Source organism: Pinus tabuliformis, chromosome 6, assembly GCF_031772625.1.
Source record: "Pinus tabuliformis cultivar Carrire ecotype Pingquan chromosome 6, CPIR1, whole genome shotgun sequence".
NCBI classification, from domain to species: domain Eukaryota; kingdom Viridiplantae; phylum Streptophyta; class Pinopsida; order Pinales; family Pinaceae; genus Pinus; species Pinus tabuliformis.
This window is the reverse complement of record NC_142292.1, coordinates 1,729,156,238-1,729,175,952: the sequence shown is the minus strand read 5'-3', so window position 1 is coordinate 1,729,175,952 and position 19,715 is coordinate 1,729,156,238. Positions and strand designations below refer to the sequence as shown.

General features: G+C 39.3%; 1 protein-coding gene across 1 annotated transcript; it reads left to right on the top strand.

Annotated features, from left to right (window-relative positions):
* Positions 1-18,892: 18,892 nt before the first annotated feature.
* Positions 18,893-19,463, top strand: LOC149265728 (putative protein phosphatase 2C 44). Its single transcript, XM_089405929.1, has 2 exons — positions 18,893-19,172; positions 19,342-19,463. Exons 1-2 carry the CDS (start codon positions 18,893-18,895, stop codon positions 19,461-19,463), a joined length of 402 nt encoding a protein of 133 aa, XP_089262055.1.
* Positions 19,464-19,715: the final 252 nt, after the last annotated feature.

The following is a 19,715-nucleotide window of genomic DNA, read 5'->3' as shown; positions in this document are numbered from 1 at the left end:
GTATTCTTCAGTTGCATTATGAGTTAATAATTAGTAAATTAATTAATAACTAATTCACACAACTCATCACTTAGTCTATTGGCTAGAACACAACTCCATTAACTACTCATCTAACTCCACAGAACTCAACCACATGAGTTCTAACTGATGTCCTGCATGCAATAGCTCAACTGACCCACAAAGAAAGCTTATTTCCTTCTGACAGCTGCATGTGCCACATCTATAGCTCAAACTGAAGTGCTCCAAGAGTATAAGATAAAGTTTATAGTCTAAATATTATTATGAGACAATAATATTTGACTTTTCTATTTTTTACTAGCAGTCTAAAAATAGACTCTGATCACTCCTGCTGTGATCCAAAAATAGAAGTCCATCTATTTTTCCCAACATGACCAATCATCCATAAACAGCAACTTGCAACTCATAGACCATGATCCATATGTCTAAAAATACACTTTGCGCCATAATTTGCCTGCGGGCCCACTTAGTGAAGGTGACTCCTTTCCACTAAGCTCCATCATCTTGTTGCATTCTCAACAAGCATTTCTTGTTGCACACATTTCAAAATTGCTAAGATGCCTAGAGAAACCTGAAGCTGAAAAGGTCATGCAGGAATTACATGATGGACCAACTGGAGGACATTTCGGGGGAAATACCATAGCTCACAAAATCCTGCATGCAAGATATTACTGGCCAACGGTATTTAGAGATGCACATGAATATGCAAGGAAGTGTAAAACTTGTCAAACCACAGTCGAAAGAGAAAGAAAGCTAGCATTCCCTTAACAACCAGTTAACATCCAACAACCATTCGAACAATGGGGATTAGACATAATTGGTGAGATTGTTCCTAACTCTTCCAAACAGCATAGGTACATCCTTACAGCTACTGATTATTTTTAAAATTAGGTAGAAGTTGTCCCATTAAAGATATCTAATAGAGAAAACATCACAGACTTCATTGATCAGTACATAATTACCAATTTTGGCTTACCCTCGGCTTTAATTTTTGACGATGCATCTTACTTTTCTAGAAATACAATGGTAGAATTTGCTCTAAAGCAAGGTTTCAAGTTGAAATATTCAGCCAATTATTGTCCGCAAGGTAAAGGATTAGCAAAATCAACAAACAAGAACCTCATCAGAATTATCAAAAGGACTATTGATCAAAATCACAGGAATTGGCACAAAGCATTAACATTTGCTCTATGGGTAGACAGAATTACTCAGAAAGCCTCTTTTGGTTCTTCTCCTTTTGCTTTAGTTTTTGGAAAAGAAGTTGTTCTTCCCACAACCATAGCAATCCCATCTCTTGCCCTAGTACAATTCATCAATGAAAGCCCATCTTCTTCTCTCTAGGCTAGACAATTACAGATTCTCAAGCTTGAAGAAGAACGTGAAAAGGCTAAAGCAACCCACTTCCATCATCAACAATTAGTCAAAGCTTTTTTTGACACAACTTCTGCCAGTCAAAAAAATCTAGAAGTAGGTGACTTGGTTTTGAAATGGGACAAAGCACACGAAGAAAAAGGTAGACATACCAAATTCCAAAGACTATGGCTTCGCCCTTTCCAGATCATTGAAAAAATTGGACAATCAATGTTTCTTTTACAAGACTTGTAAGATAAGAAGGATTCTTTGCCCGTTAATGGGAAAATTTTGAAAAAATACTTTTCCTAGGAGATAACCTCTTCCAATTTTGTAAAATCTTTGATAATATTTCTGTCTTTCGCTTTTATAAGTAAGCAAGAGTTAAAAGGAATAATTAGGGCATTTGAAGTACTAAAGTAAACTTGATTTCTTTGGAAAAACTTGATCTTGCTTAAAACATTTATTCTACTAACAAACTATTATCTTTATAGAATATGAAGGTTTTGTTATCAGCCAAGAAAAGAATTTTTAACGTAGTAAGGACTTTCTGCAGATGAGTATCTTACAAAACTCTACCATTATCACCCAAAACTCTCAAAAGAACCAATGATTCACCCCATCTGTTAAAATTTTCCTTTTTGAGAGTGAAATTCTAAAATATATAAACTTAGAAGACAAAAATTCTCATTATGAGCTTATTTACCATGTTCATAGGGACGTGATTAAACTGATATTACCAATACTGCATATCAAACAGGGTAATAGCTAATGATCTCCTCGATCAGAAGACAAGGGGTCTCATCAAGAGCCAGCTTGTTCAGTTTAGTTACAACCAGTGAATGGCATTGTCATTAGTAGGTTACCACGCCTAGACAATGTCTTTTAAGAAACCAAAAAAGAAAAGATTACATTCAAAAAGGAAAAAAGGGACAAGGTCCAAGTGAGATTCAAAGCAAGTGAATATCATTTTGAAATTTGAAAATTCATACAGATGGGATAATGAATCATTGTTGGTTAAAAGATAACCCTGTCGAGGCTATGAACGCCTACTGGCAGCAGAGGCTCTATCTGTGATAAATGAGTAAACACCAAAAAATTAATCTGCAGAAGACACCTGCTATATTACTTTAAATCTTATTATTGGCTTATGCGAACGTTTATACTTTTATCATTACAAGAGTAAAGTAATTAAATAAATAAACCGAGAAAGTAATAATGATTCCAGAGAAATATTGTTTACCTTATAACTCGTGTAATCATTATTCTTATAACTCTAATTATTTTGAAAGTTTTTAGAAATTTCAGAAAACTACTCAGAGATAATTGGTTCTCCCAAGTGAATCACCAATTGTTGTACTACGAAACAACCCCCCCATTTATAAAGAACAATAGCTAAAGTTAAATTTATAAATGGGGACCCTTTTAAATTTTTAGGCTTAGAATAATAATACCTAACTCTAAGAAAATACCTAGCAAAACCTTGCAAAACGAACTAAGGATGAAATCTACATCGCAAATCACAAATCGCACTTTTCCACATGACTATCTTAAAACACCTTCAAAAATTGTGATCTGCAATTAGGTCTCCCATTGCGATAACCCGATAAATACCGCCTTGTCATTTCGCAATCGCATTTCTCACTTCACAGACTTCGCAAGAAACTTAGCCATGCCATTAGAATGTCCGTTAGAGATTTGTGAAATGCGATATTGCGATATTCGCAATCGCATTTCGCTTGATGCATCTGGTAGCGCTATACTATATCTCTTTAAAGATTGCGATGTGCGATTAAGAGTGGTAAAACATGTGAAATAATTACGTTTTAAATACCAAAATGAACGAATTGACAAGTTAATAAATATTTAGAGGCTCGAGGAAGGATAATCATTTTCCAGGTTATGGGTAGTTAACATCAAGTATCTCATTAAACCTTTCTCACAATCCAAATTCATTTCAGAGAATCTTTCAATCTTAATTACCTGATATCGTCTGTGCTGATATATCTTGTCTATTTCAGGCAAGCTACAAAAGACATGTCACTAAGAAAGGTGATGCAGAAATAGAGTAGGCAGACCATTGTTGAATCCAAGTTTACATAGATGGCTCATATCTTCACTGATACAGTTTGTGACACTACCGAAGGCGCAATAGCTAGGGAGGTTATATACATTATGCTGGAGGATGAACATCCTAAAATCATTGTCACGAGAGCAACAGCTGACTCAACAAGGCCTTCAGGACTTCAATGCAGAGATGCTTCCTATTCTTTCCTTCATAGGATAGGATCAAGATCTAAAATCCTCCCATAAACAGATGATCAGGTGGGTGATCGAAAACCTTATCATTGAAGATAGGCAATTCAAGAATTCAAGAACGGAGCCCATAGGGTTGTTCAGAGTAGAGGACTTGAAGAAAATGTACCACATATCTGACCTGCTGGATATCTACGACAACACATTTGTGGCTAACTTCGCAAAGAAGAACCTAGACCCATTCAAGCTAATTCAGGGTTGGAGAGTGTTGTACAACAAATTCGAATATCACAAATCAGGTATGTATGTTATAGCCTCTTTGGCAAACCCCTACAACTATGCAGCAGCTATGTTATGTAGATTGTATGGGCTACCTGTTATCGGGAATCTAGTGTCTACGCAGAGCTGCTAGTCCCACTAAGACGGGTAGATATCTTAGAAACAAACAGATTAAAGTTACTTTCACTTTCCTTTATGAGAAGTAGATAGGAGAGGATCAAAGAATACAAACCTCGATCTTTCACTCGGTTCTTTGCTTGTTCCTTCTCCTCACCGATAGGCCTTTGCCGCTTCTCCCTTGACCACTCCGCTTCAAAGAGTACCTGTAAATTCAAAGCAGCATAGTACCTTCAAAGTGCAGAGATCTACAATCATAAGCAATATAGGACCAAATATATATTGACCACACAAATGCATATACTATCAGACATACAAGAATGTGGAGGAAAACTTGAATAGCTTTATTGATATAAAGATTAGAAGAGAGGATTACAACCCGTTGATCTAACCCAGCGTCATCCTCCCAGCATGAAAGCCCTTCTTCACCTTATGAAAAGCTTAGATCACCCAACACTATGATATTCCACCAAGAAACCAATAGCACTTCCTTACAAGATACAAAATTCTAGCCCCTCCCCCCCTGGATCTCTGGGATGAGGGATCCATATATAGATATTTTCAGAGGTGTGAGTCAGCTCTAGGATTTTGATTAGTGTCCTCTCTCTGATAGTTCTTGGTTCCACTTGGAGATTTCATTGATCTCTTACTCATCCCTGGGCGAATTCTGAGAGGCAAGTGTCATATGAGAAGTTTCTAGAATATTCCTTGATCATCCACTTAGCAAACTGTCTCTACCACTTGTCTATTCTCACTCATCGCACCCTATAGAAGGACTTTTCAGTATGCATCGCACCTCCCGTGTGTACAAGGTGAGATGCATCGCACCCTAGCCATGGAGCAAGTGAGATGATCCAGTTTTGACCAGTTCTGAGTAGTTTTTCATGGAGAACTTCTGGGAGATTATGTAACCAGCCGACCTTGTTCCTTTAGGGTGTGAAACAACACTTTTAGGGACTTAGGAGCCCTTGGTTTATGGACATGTATGATTGGGGTTGCAGTGCCCAAAAATGTCTATAACAGTTGCCCCCTAAAGCATGAGGTCGTTAATCTTTTGATGTCGGGTGAAATGCTTTATCATGAGGATTCGAGGTTTTTCAACTAGAAGGAAACCTGTAATAAGATACAATACAATACATTATCTTCATAACATTTTCATGATCTAGCTGAGGCGGGCATTCCCATGCTCAGCTTTATAAATTCATTTTCATGTACATAGGACAGACAACCGTCTGTGTGGCAGACTGATGATTCTAATAGAGCCATCATCCTTTGATTCGGGTGATCATCTGTGCAGCAATGGTGTACATTTGATGTCTTTATTTTTCCTGAATATATCGCAACCTGGATGGATGAAACTAGATACGGGGTCTTCAAACTTGTCCAATCTTCGCTCGAAGTACAAGTCGATCCATTTGAAAAATGTTCTGGAGTCGAACATGGAAAGACATCGCCTGATTACCAGCCAATGATGTAAGCTGTTAACAGGTGCGAGAGGAATCACCGGTAATGATGATGACCCTTAAGGTATGTCAGTACAATTCACGTGGTATGAAAAAGGGACTTGGCGTCGAACACCACGTAAAATCTTTCGGTCGAAGGCCATTGATGTAAACCTGTCGCTGGAAGTGAGAAACTTGCCATTGAGGCATGCAAGCTTCAAAGTACTAAAAGGGTTGTTCCTAGGTCGACTTCTTGGATAATGAGCTGATGTCGACAAGAAGCGACCCGTCGTAGGAGGGCCTTAATGAATCCCACATCTACGAAACAGAGCGGAGCAAATGATTTTGGAGGTGAAAACGATCTGATGACACAAGGTTCAGGGTGGCAGTCATGAAAGAATGGAGCGTGAATGTATTGTAGTGGATGAGACACAAGTGAATTCTCTGAGCGACTTCTCTTGAACATACCGGTGACACTGAAATGGATTGGTAGTGTTAACCCCAAAGATGGATGGTACGATGGACCAATGGTGATATTACTGGTGAACGGAATAACCCAACCTGACTCAGACGTGGAGTGAAAGTGTCATGTTCAAGAGCGACTTGCTACCAATAAAGTTTCTTCAAGTTTTCTTCCCAATTTTCCCCAGTCATTGTTGACCAGTACCTCTTTATTTTTATCAAGCTTGAGGAGGATAACGTATTCTTGTTCTATAATTCACCCTTCGGGTGAACCCGTCGCTATGTTTTAACGAGCCTAGCGATAGTGAAACTCGTTCTCGTCTATATGGACAAGTTTGTCGCTATTGATTTTAATGAGTTTAACGACAATGATAACTCGGTCCTTTTTCAATTTTAGAGAGTCTGAAAAGGGATAGAAAGGAAACTCCAACAATCCTTTTTCATCATATAATCCCTTAAGTCTGAAAAAGTATAAAATAATATGAAAGGGATGAATTTTTTATTATTTTCACGAGTCGAACAAGACAAACGCTCGATCTTTTTGTGTAATAATCCCTCAGGTCCAAAAATATTAAAATCTAGAGGAGGGATAGCACTTCCAGTAGCTTTAACGAGCTGGAGAGGCCAATCGCTCGGAAATCTTTTCATATTTTACGAGTCAGATGAAAAGAGCTTAAAGGAGAATCGTTTTTTGAGGAACGAGTGATAATTTCGAGTAGCAACTGATTCCAGGTAAGGTTTGGAATTTTCCAATCACGGCAGTGTCACAAGGATGGCTAACACGATTACTCATTGCAGCTGTTCCTCAAAAGGGTAAACAATCAAATGGAGGCGTATGATCAGCTAAAACATAGTGGAGGTGATGATAAGAACACGACCAAGGCTCAAAAGCTGATGATAATGCATTCACAATGGTTATTTACCGGAGGTTGGTTCATTTTTTAATGAGCTTAAACTCTGGTGGAACATTTGCTCATTGCCAGGTTTAATTTTTAATGAGCTTGAACTTTGCGTAAAACTGCTCGTGGCGGGTTTATTTTTTAACGAGCTTGAACCCTGTGGTAACATTGCTCATGATAAGTTTGCATGCCCCCAGCATAATAACGCAAATCGAGGTGCATGCCCCCCAAGCTTCATTGCATTCAACACGGTGGTTGGAATGAAGGTTTACCTTTGAGATCTTTGAAAGACTCGACTTGGATTTTACGAGATCGTAATCAAAGACTCGATTTGGAAAGGGAGTCGTTTCATTTTTTAATGAGGTTGACATAGTAAAAGAACTATCCTCATAATCCACCGTATTTACAGTATTTGATAGAAAATCAAAAACTGAAGGATGATTAAGGTTGTTGGAATAATCTTCGTGGTAATCCGGAAGATGGGAATGATGGTGGTAATCTTCCCATGGTGCCTCTCCTATCATCATTGACGGATTGATTCCTTCATCTGTAGAATCTACATGCAACCAAGGATCTAAAGAGGTGCATATTCCTTAGACCTATCTATCCAAACACTCAATGAGCGTTGATTTTGGTTTTCCCCCCAGGCCAAGAAAATTGATTGCTACAATATTTCTAAAATGGCGATGATCCATGCTGTCAAAATGTTCAGGAATCTTCTGAATCTTTTAGATATAGAAGGTATCATATTACAGGTTTCCACCGTGGCCACTTCCGCCAGATTACTCGGAGGCGGTAGGGTGAAATTACCCATTAAGGCAGGGTCTTTTAGGAGGCCTACTCCAATATTTTGAAGTGGATGATTGCTTCCGTGGATCATTGGAATGCTTCCCGTAACTTGTGAACTGTTGGGGAGAAATGTTTGTTGATCGACGATTGTAATTCCTCCTTGGAAGGGAAATGCAATCTTCTTGAATTAGGTCGACACAACGACAGCCATGGCATATATCCATGGCCTTCCTAGTAGGATGTTGTAATCGAGGTTTCTGTCAATAACTTCAACATCAATTTCTATTGTTTTGCCCCCCAGTTCGACTTGTAAGTTACTTAAAATCCCATATGGGGTGTATGTTCATCCATCAAATGCTTTTAATGTCGTCGACGATCGCGACAAGGGTGGAGATCCTAAAGTTTTCCAGCAACTCATCGACATAATACATGTAGATGCCCCCTCATCAATAATTGTTCGATGAACAGTTTTGTTGAGGGCTGTCACTTGAATAAGGAAAGCTAGTTGAGCCGGTAACTGGGGGTCATATCCTTTGTGATTAAAGGACACAAGATTGGAATCCATTGGGTCAATCCCACCTATCGCTGATAATAAAGCCTGCTTTTGGGAGGGGAAATTTTACAATACCTCAAGTGTCGACATAGCAGACGGTGATTGGGCCAAATCCTCCACTATATTATAATGTTGTGCTGCTCTGGCACGAGGATTAAATGTTGATTTGTGTACTACTCCCTTTGTCGGTTTTATCGTTAGCTCAGGAGTGATGGGTGGCACAACTTTGGTCGAAGTTGTTGTCGAACTACTAGGTTGATCATTATCCTTGTTGCTCGACAACTGTGGATTCCCATAATCTTTATTCCTTGTCGATATCAAAGCATCATTTTGCTGCTTCGAAACAGACAACATTAGCACTTGGGACGGGGAAGCATTGTCACTAGCAACCAGATTTGTTCCTGGATTCGGAAACGGATCAGTCAATATCGCCGAGGTTTTTGAATTCTTAAAGAATTTTCTAAGCTTGGCTTTATGTGGACAATCTTTTGTCCAATGATCCTCATCACATATGAAGCATGGATGACTTGGTTTCCTATCTCCAGAAGGGTTTGCAGAAGATTTTTCAGGAGATGACTCCTCCTGTTTTTCTTCTTCCCTTTCTTTTTCTTCTTGCCCCCTGGCTGCTTTGGCTCTTTGCCTTTGTCAGTTGACACGGCATTTACCTCTAAGGTGAGAAGCTCCTCATTTGCATTTTGACTTGAAACCGTACGGGCCTTCTTTGATGTAGCCTTTACAGTTTTCGTGCTAGTCGTACCTATCACGCCATCGCCGGCAAGAGAGTCTTTGTTTGATTTAGGAGGGGGAGGAACGGAAAATTCTGGTCTGGGAGCATCAGGGATTTTATCGTAGAGCGTGCCAGACTGAGTATAGATCAAGTCTAGATATTGTGCACGGGCAATAACTTGCTCTTCAGTGATGACTCCTCCCTTTGCCACATCTTCCGTAATAGAAGGTAACAATGACTTAATAAACCATTCAGCTAACAACTGATTAGGAACATATGTTTTTACCATTCTATGATGATGTTGCCACTCATGAATATGATCGGATATGTGAGTGGTCGTCGTTTGTTTGAAATTGGTAAGAAGCTCTGTTCCCGTTTCGTACCTTATAGGTAACTGAAAATGGGTTAAAAAGGTTGTGGCTAGGGTACTGAAGTTATCAAACGAAGCTCTAGGCAATTCGATATACCATTTTGCTGCCAGACCAATTAACGTTCGCTGAAAAAGGCGAAGCCTAATCGAATCATCATTTATAGTGTTAGATGAACACCACATATGAAAGGTCATCACATGATTCGACGGGTCTTCACCCGGATTTCCATTAAATTTAGGAATATCCGACAGAAGTTTATGTGGAATCGTTGGCCACCAAGAGGCGTAAGCAATTGGATCATTTGTTAGCCGATTTAGATCTGGTAACTCTAAAGTTGCCACGAAGGGCAACTGTTGATTCAGGTTCGGTGAATCATACCCAGGATAAGATGGGATTGCCTAAGCAGTGGGTCTTTGCATACCAGCATAGTGCATTTGATGCTGATAATTTTTGTAAGGTTGATGGGCATAACCACTATCAAATGGTTGATGTTGACCGTTTTGAATATACAACTACCCATTACTTGCAAAGATTTGGTGCTCAGATCCTTGGTAAACTTGTTGGAATTGCAGTTATTGATATTGCACCAGCCATGGTTGTGAAACCATTTGATGTTGTCCAATACTGGTTGTTTGACCAAGATGAGGGGTGACGGTACCTGTTTGAGCTTGGGTCACTCCAGTTAAGGAGCCACTAATTGATGATTGTGGTGGCGTCGTAGAGACAAGACGCTATTGAATTACGACCTGAGACACTTGAGGTTGGCATACAACAGGCAACGCTTGTACTTGCGACACCGTCACAATAGCCAGTGTAGTGGGGATATTTGACATAGGCATACTTTGTTGTATTGAGTATACAACTCTTGGTTGTTGAGACAATATTGGCACCCAACCACTGGATGTAATTCCAGCATAACCTGAATTTTGTTGCGAACTCTCGTATATTTGTTCTCCAGGAGGAGACAATGAAAGGGTATATTGCCCCCCATACGGCGGTAATCCAGTGCTCAAAGGAATGATTTGCCTTTGAGGACCAGACTGCCCAAATTGACACTGCGAAGGATCAATTTGCTAAGACTCAACATAAGAGATTCCAGATATTATTCCAGACGAACAAATGGGAACAGACCATACTGTCGAAACAGCCGCTGGATGGATTCCATCCAGCGATTGAGAGCTAGTTGGGACAGACGGTACGCCGGCGAACATTGTTGGAATAACAGCAGGAAGTTCTGTCGCTGCTGTGTCAGATGACACAGTCCTAGATGTCGACGGTTGTTCAGACATATCTAGTCTATCCAAAAGATTTCCTAGCGATTCTACAGGAACTTCCGATGACGGGAGACTAATTTCTGACGAAGAAGGATACAGGGTGATCCCAACTCCAAAATGCGATGGAGGATCCTCCACAATCTCTTCTATAGCAATCAACCCAGGTGGAAGAGGGAGACCGTCAGGTCCGTAAAATATTTCCGATGCCGAAGACGGCATAGATTCTGCAGCGACAGATGTTTGGGGAATAACACCTTCCAAATTAGCTGTAGATGGAGCCGGTTCAGGAATAGAAGCGTTTACCATCACACTAGGATCAGTTCTACTGTCCTCTTGTGGCTGCGGAACTTCTTCTGTAGAGGCAGGGATACCAGAAATGTTTGGAGTAACCGGAGTCTCTGAGGGTGTCGAAACACTTGTTCCAACCAAACCAGGGGACTTTGATCCGGTTAAACGAGTTTGCTTTGTCCGGAATAGTTTTGTTTCTGGAGATAAAGACGGTTGACTCGTAAGTCTCCGCGAACGACGGGGTTTCGATTGACTTTCCTCCATGATTGCGGATTACTCGATCAACTAAAAATAAAGGGGAAAATGATTCCGAATTAAATGAATTTTAGACGCTTTGACACAACTTGCTTTTTCAATTTTTAAGAGTCGAGAAAAAACAAAAGATGACTCTAGTCACCTTCGATTTTTAATGAGCCTAAAGTGACAAGTGCTCAGATGGACCTTTTCCTTTAAGGAGTCTGAAAAGGAACGAAAGAGACTACTCTGGAAATCTAGACAGAGGGATTACCAAACCAATCGCAAAACTGCAGAATACTTTTTACGGTACGGCAATCAATCTTCCCAAATGCTGTGTTCAGTGCATTGCGATCGATAGGGCAGCAGACACGGCTTCCTATGGATAAAGGATATATCTTATTGTGGTCTCCCAATATATACTCGATGGTACGTGGGAGCACAAGTCCGTACTGGCACTTGTCGTCTCAAAGAGGAGGAATCACCCAACCAACAATGAAAGCGATAGTTACCAAGCTTTACGACGCCGGAACACATCTCTAGCCTAGACTTCTAAATGTTGTGTGTTAGGTTCCAAAGCATTTTTATGTTCATTGAATTTATTTTACAGTTGATATTTCTTAATAAATTTGCCTTTCAGGTTCACCACGTGATGTAGATATATAATTCCTAAAATGCAATCTAAGATGATAAACAATCGTTTAATCTTCTTTTTGCAATGAAAATCCTAGCTACTAAGGAAAGAGAAATGAGATTCTTTCAACATAGAGCACAGAGCACACACTAGATGCACTGTCCTAAATCAAACCAACAAGCAGTCTAAATGCAAATGCACATGCATGTATTTTTTTTTCGCTTTCTTAATGTGTGAATGACAAAAAGAATGCTGAGCACAAATCTGAATTATCTTTTCAAAGCGACAGTACTAACAAAATTCTCTTCAAAACGAAAGGAAGATAATGACGACACTTTGCGATTTTGAATTGAAAACTGCTTTCGACACTTGAAAAACTACTAATTCAAATCAAATACAAGAGTAACAGTATAATTGACCATCAAGAACAATAGGATTCTTTCCTTTGACTGAAAACAACACTTGTGACACTTTCAAATCAAGAAACGACAGTTCGATTATGCTACTTCTTTATAAAAGAGAACTGAAAATGGCGCACAATACGTAAAAACATTCACAGTTCTTTGCACGATGCAGGTGGAATGATGGAAAGGAAGGGGGTTTCCACAGTGGTATATTGATCACAGACAGCAAAACTCCTGAATAAAGCTGAAGAGAGTGAACAAAGGAACCAAAATCTGGTAGCATAAGAGGTCTTATCTGATCAGCACACCTGCAACACAGGGAAAGTGCGATGCAGTGCACCTACTGCACACGGGAGGTGCGATTATCCAAATTCCCAAGAGGAGAAAGTGCGATGGTCTAGGGACGAGACTTCAACTTGGTTCTTGGTCACAGTTTGCAACTTAGTTCAAGGATTTAGGCTGAACTAATGATAGTCAGCAAATAGAAATCACAAGGACTGATCTAATGAGGTTACTAGAGCCACCACTAGGGCAATTAGGATGTTTGCAAATCGATTGTTTAGTTTATAAACAAAACCCGGAGATAGACTGAAGCAGCATTGATCTACTTTGCACTTGCATAGCAAATGCAATTCGAAGGCTAGCTGGCTTAACTTCAAGCTCCATCTGTAAGTTTATAAAGAAAACAAGTATAAACAAGAAAACAAGCTATTCGCTCCCCAGCGGAGTCGCCATTTTGTTATCAGGAAATCTAGTGTCTATGCAGAGCTGCTAGTCCCACTAAGACGGGTAGATATCTTAGAAACAAATAGATTAAAGTTACTTTCGCTTTCCTTTATGAGAAGTAGATAGGAGAGGATCAAAGAATACCAACCTCGATCTTTCGCTCGGTTCTTTGCTTGTTCCTTCTCCTCACCCACAGGTCTTTGCCGCTTCTCCCTTGACCACTCCGCTTCAAAGAGTACCTGTAAAGTCAAAGCAACATGATACCTTCAAAGTGCAGAGATCTACAATCATAAGCAATATAGGACCAGATATATATTGACCACACAAATGCATATACTATCAGACATACAAGAATGTGGAGGAAAACTTGAATAGCTTTATTGGTATAAAGATTAGAAGAGAGGATTACAACTTGTTGATCTGATCCAGTGTCATCCTCCCAGCATGAAAGCCCTTCTTCACCTATTGAAAAGCTTAGATCACCCAACACTATGATATTCCACCAGGAAACCAACAGCACTTCCTTACAAGATACAAAATTCCAGCCTCTCCCCCCATGGATCTCTGGGATGAGGGATCCATATATAGATATTTTCAGAGGTGTGAGTCAGCTCTGGGATTTTAATTAGTGTCCTCTCTCTGATAGTCCTTGGTTCCACTTGGAGATTTCACTGATCTCTTACTCATCCCTGGGCGAATTCTGGGAGGCAAGTGTCATATGAGAAGTTTCTAGAAGATTCCTTGATCATCCACTTAGCAAATTGTCTCTGCCACTTGTCTATTCTCGCTCATCGCACCCTATAGAAGGACTTTTCAGTATGCATCGCACCTCCCATGTGTACAAGGTGAGATGCATCGCACCCTGGCCATGGAGCAAGTGAGATGATCCAGTTTTGACCAGTTCTGAGTAGTTTTTCATGGAGAACTTTTGGGAGATGATGTAACCAGCTGACCTTATTCCTTTAGGGTGTGAAACAACACTTTTAGGGACTTAGGAGCCCTTGGTTTATGGACATGTATGATTGGGGTTGCAGTGCCCAAAAATGTCTATAACACTACCCAATAATACTAATTTTTCCATAGAATGGATTCCTCTGATTGATGCCTGTGTTAATTCCCATATCATGAATTGGCCCTCCATCCTATCTAATAACCTAGCCACCACCATTACCGAATATCGACAAAATAAAGCCTCCTCTTCAGATAACCTCCCTTCGTTCTATTTTAGTGCCTACATTATGGATGCTATATGTTTTTGCACAACATTTCCAACCATGGGTTAGAAATGGACCTTACAGGACCCCTACCCAATCCATCTCAATCATAAACAAATATGGAAATCGCATTACATATCTCACTTCTATAAGATATTTCATGTTGTTGTGTTTCCCCTACATCAAATAATTTTCAATAAGAAAGCCCCTAGGTTTTCTCAAGAAGCCACAATAGACCTGTTTATTGTCGGCAAATATTCCATTGAAGAATGGTTCGCCTACATTATACTTTTTGGTAGCAAAGTCGATCCACTTGTCCTTCCTTTATATGTTTCTGATAAATTATTATCAAGAGAGATTTCCTACCAGACCATGGGAAAAGGCCTCACTAAAGTTCTCAAAGACGGCAAGAAGTCATTATGGCCCCCTTTCCCTGTCAAATGTGGTTCTTTTGCTTTAGCGAATTTTGTTCATGCTACTAAAGAGTCAGCACATATGGAAGCCCTCAGGCTTCATACGTTGCCTAAGAGGCAATTTGATCCAAACAAAGTGGCATATAATGTCACTACTGGAGTAAAGCTCAAGCCATACAACCATGAAGATAATTATTTTGAAGACTTGTTACAGTCGGTTGTATCCTTCGAAAAACCGTTCGAATGGGCAAAGGTGAATCTGAAACCTAAAGATTTTCAAAGCTTTTAGGAATTCAGAAATTAGAGGCTCCAGGTGATCCCAATGCATATATTAAAATTCCCAAGGATAAGCCTACACCAAGTGTCGTTGTTGATAGTGAAGGTACTAGTTCTCGAGTAGACTCTTAGGTAAACACTGAGAAGACACCAGACACAGGGAAACCGCAAATAACACAACTGAGTCTAGTAGGAAGTCAGCTAAGAAACAAGTGATGAGCACCCCGACTATAGAGATCAGTTCAGAGGTCAAAGGTAGTAGTTTAGAGCAGGAGTGGGATCAATTTAATCATAAATTGCAAGGCACTCCCAAAGCCACAAATACCCAAGAAACAATGGAATGTACAACTCCTCTGCATGTTCATAAGGATACAGAGCCCAAGTCTATCGGTGAACATTCCAAGCCTATGGAGTAACAAGCGACAACGTCCAAGCATACTGAAATTATCCCTGCTCTACCCACATCAAAAATTGTTTTGAAAGTAACTGAAATACCTCCACTTGATGTGTTCTATAGCCATCTCCACAAGTTTGTAGTAAGAAGGCAGAAAAAAAGGAGAAGGGTAGACACACCCGAATTCCCACTTGGCAACGAGTCGATGTACGTAGTTTGGAAGGACATTCCTTTCAATCCAGCCGAGAACTTGAGTAGACTATCACAGTTCACAGGAGCATACGCATCGGCCACTATGGACAAGGCTACTGAAGTCTCTACTTTGTTAAGGGAAAAAGAGGACAGGATTTCGCAACTCGAATAGGAGCTCGAGGCAGAGAAAGCAAGTGTAAACGTGTAAGCGGCTGAGCAGCTCACACAATTACAGCAAAATATGGAGGTCCTGAAAATAAGCCATGAAGCAGATATATTGGCCAAAAACATGAAACTCCAAGAAATGCAGCAATCCATGGAAATATAGAAGTATGTTCCCACTACTGAGGAGTTTATTAAAGAGGCACTGGAATTAAGTTCCCTTCTAGTGAAACAATAAGAGTATTTCTGCCAAAAGATGTCACGCATTACTCCCTATCTGACTACTAGCGACCAGCTGACATATAAGGAAATCAGCCAGAGAACTGATTTTAACGATTTAAACACCAGAATCTCTATGTTCATCGAATGGCAGGAAACAGAGGATGGAAGGAAAGCCAATCTACCTGAGATTGAGGAAACTCATAAAGACATTCTCTTCATAGATTGGGATGCGAGAATCAAACATGTCGAGCTAGCAGTCGCAAGGGCAGCCAGGGTATCAAATAATATCATTAAGGCGGTGAAGCACATCATGTTTGCCATAAATCTCATTAAAGAAGGAAATTTGAAAGAAATTCCCGCTTTAAATACTCTGTATAAAAGCTGGCAAGAAAAGGTAGGGACTCAAAGAGAGGCAATTACAAAATTGACCAGGACCAACTAGGAGTCATATTGGCGGTATCTTGTTAAGCCACACAGCCAGATTATGACTCTCAATTGTTCCCTTCATACGACTCAACGGATGTTGCCACCTCTCACTGATGTGATCTTCATAGGACAGTTCATGACACATTTCGGGCACCTCCTCAAATTCAACTAATGACTAATATTTTTGTATTTAAAGGACAAGTTGGCAGACAACAAGTCATCCTCTTTGTTCTGTTCATTTAGCCTCTGTTTATTTTTGGAGTTAATTACCTAGTTAGGAGGAAGGTTGTTTGAAACCTCCTCAAATTATATATAATCTATTTTTGCACATTAGTTAGAATAGTATTTATACCCTTGTCATGCATTTAGAGAACGGTCGAGAATTTGCAAAGAATGCACTATTATAAGTTTGTGAATGCTTTGGTGAAATTATGGAACATGATCGTTTCTTTTAGATATCAGACTAGTTTCCTTTGTTGATGTGCTTTTGTATTCTTGGGAGACAATTTGATTTGAAGAAAGAAGTTGGTTTATGTCATTTGTCAAATGAGCAGGACTTCACACATATGGTACTATTATCTTGTATGATTGATTCTGTTTACATTTAATTAGTGGAAAAACTTTACTTTCATGAATTGTATGTGAGATTTATTGTTTCTGTTAAGCGTTAATTTCACTTTTGTATGATGCCTAGCTGAAATTGTTATTTTCATATATAATTCATCATATATGTGATATAGTTTATAAATTTCATTGACTGACTAATTATTCAAAGGAATTATCTTTTATGTTATCATCTCTGTTTAGTTGTGTTCAATCTTTATTATCACATGTTAAATAGATATCTTTGTAGATCACATACCACACGGGATTACCCAAGTTTATATTAGAATAAGTTAGTTAGAGAATTACATCATAAAATAGGTCATTTAGATTATCATTATTCTATTGCAAACACTCATGAACCACCCACTATCATCTTAAAACCCACACTAGGAAACTGGAACCATTATCCCCAGTCGAAGCCACTTTAAACAGAAAAGGAGTTGTCTTAAGGTCCGGACCGGGTGGTTATCCCCCATGTTTCAGCAGCAGAATTCTGAGGCCACAACAAGCCGTTGATAAAGGTGAACTGTCTTCATCTTTCTAATGAAGAGGTGAGTCTTCATTTTTCCCTTCAATATATGAACTTTGAATTGATGGACTACTTCTCCTTCGACTCTTCTGCAAAGCTTCAATCTTTACCTGTAATATTTGTTTTCCTCCTGCACATCTTGCACCATTCACCACAATGTAGTGTTCTCCTGTTGAAATTGTTGATTGAACTCTTCAAGTTCTTTCAACCGGAGCTGCCTTGAATTTTTACCCATTCTTGCACTTGGTAAGAACCTGCTTTGATACCAAAATATTATCTGAAAAGAGGAATAAAAACCATTCTCTCTCCTTGGCAAGATATTTAAAATGATGCTTCAAACAATTTTGTTAATTAGTTGTTCATTTAAGGATAAATTCATCATATTTGCAATCTAATCTTTAAGGAAATCTAACAAAATTCACGCAATCGAGAAAATGGAGAACATCGAGATTGATGACGAAGTTCACCCCTCCCGGGCTACGTCTCTGGGCCCTGCGCTAATAGGCTAGGTCGTTCGTATTTCAGTGAAAAAGAGGTACACATTTGTTGACACCGTTGCAGCTATTGCCCTAGAATGTAAATGCTCTCGTGTAAAGAACTCTCGTAACTTTACTTGGACTTTCTACATGTGAATTAGTCAATTACAACAAAATAAAAGAGTCCTAATATTATGACTCAGACCTCTACTGAAAAAGAGTAAACATCAACAACAGTGAGAATACAATTCAAACCTCCCTCAACTTGACATAGGAGTCAGGTTGTCCATGTACTGAAATCTGCAATATCGGCTGCTTCAATCGTCGAAAGGAATCTGTCAGTGTCTCCGAAGCAACTTGAAACCCCTGTCTAGGCTCTTGAATTGCTTCATTTGGTTTCTGTATGACTCCGGAAAGCCTAATCCTCACTGGCCCAAGACTTTAATCTTCACAATACCCTGAAAAGCGCAGTGGCTCCACACCTCATGCGATCAAACCTAGACAAAAATCTTGTGGTCGAACTGCTTCTGCTACTTGTGAATGGCATGTCCTTTACTGGTGTGATATCTTCCTTTTATAATACTTCATAACTCTAAGTTTAGAGTGTTTTGGTTGGCGCTTCATGTAAAGTTTAAACTAGTTTAAATAGTTATAACCATTTTCCATAGATGGTATATAATTCGGTTTCCGCCTAACCGAATGGACTATTTCCACATACATTTCGATGCTCCCATCACCCGTGGAATATACTAGCATTTGCACCCGATGTTGCAAAGGAAACGCCGTAAGGCATAGAGTGTGGAAGAATAGCGACATGCGAATGGGCATTGTTGAAAGCAAGGGTGGATGATAATGAGTTGCAATTGAAATTGTTAGTTATGTGTATGCTGAATATGGATATTTTGTAAATAATAGTGTGTAGAAGAATAGTGACATGTGATAATTTCCTTCATTTATATAAATATGATGGTTCTCAAATGACTCTTTAGAAAAAAATTGTATATTAGATGAGATTTCTAACTCTAATGCACATCCAGTAAAATGCTTTTACAGCTGATCTGCCATTTGTTGTATTGGTTGTCACTTGCTATTTTCAAAGTTTTGTATGGTGTAAAATGCTAATTAAGTATTTTAATGCTAACAAGTATCTCTGATAATAATGGAGCCGAAGTTCTGGACAAACCCAGAAAGTGCCACTAAGAATGCATACAACCGGACTGATGGGAAATTTTTAGCAAAGGCAGCTGATTTAGGGCCCGATGGCTCCACAGCAGTCGCTGCTATTTTAGTTGATGGGAAAAAACTCTTTGTAGCAAATACAGGGGATTCCAGGGCTGTTATATGTAAAAACGGCATTGCTATTGAGCTGACTGTTGATCATGAGCCAAGTATTGAACGCCAAAACATCGAGAAGGGTGGATTTGTGACACTCCTGCCAGGTACCACTACGAATGTTGTGCAGAGATTAATTTTAATGAGAACATACTTAAATAATTTTTTGATTTGTAACTTTCTAATTCTATCTTAATGGTCTAGCTCAAGAGTAACATTTGAATGGTCAGAGGGAGAAACTGTATACTTAATGGCGTTTTTTTTTTTATATATTAGGAGATGTACCTCGAGTTCATTTAAGTTCAGAACCAGATGTGAGAGACACGACCATAGATGCAACCACAAAATTTCTCATTTTGTCTAGTGATGGATTGTGGAAGGCAAGGCATTTTTTCTAATCATTTACTTATTTGCATAGTTTTTTTTCTAAGTAAGGTCTACTGCTATATTAAGAAAAAGAAAATATTTACAGGGGAATACAATCAGCGAGGAGGCCGAAGCCTGTACTCAAGCATAACCAGCTTTAACCGAGAGATGAGACCTAGTCCAGTAGAGTTTTTGGACCTTTGACATCCTTGACTCAAAATTACAAAAACTGTAGTCTGACTGGCTTGACAGAGCCAGGTTACAATATGAACCATTAAGCTTAG

Coding starts and splice junctions, on each gene's coding strand:
- LOC149265728 (XM_089405929.1), top strand. CDS start 18,893: ATGGAGCCGAAGTTCTGGACAAACCCAGAAAGTGCCACTAAGAATGCA. Junction 19,173..19,341: donor ATTTGTGACACTCCTGCCAG/GTACCACTACGA, acceptor TTTATATATTAG/GAGATGTACCTCGAGTTCAT.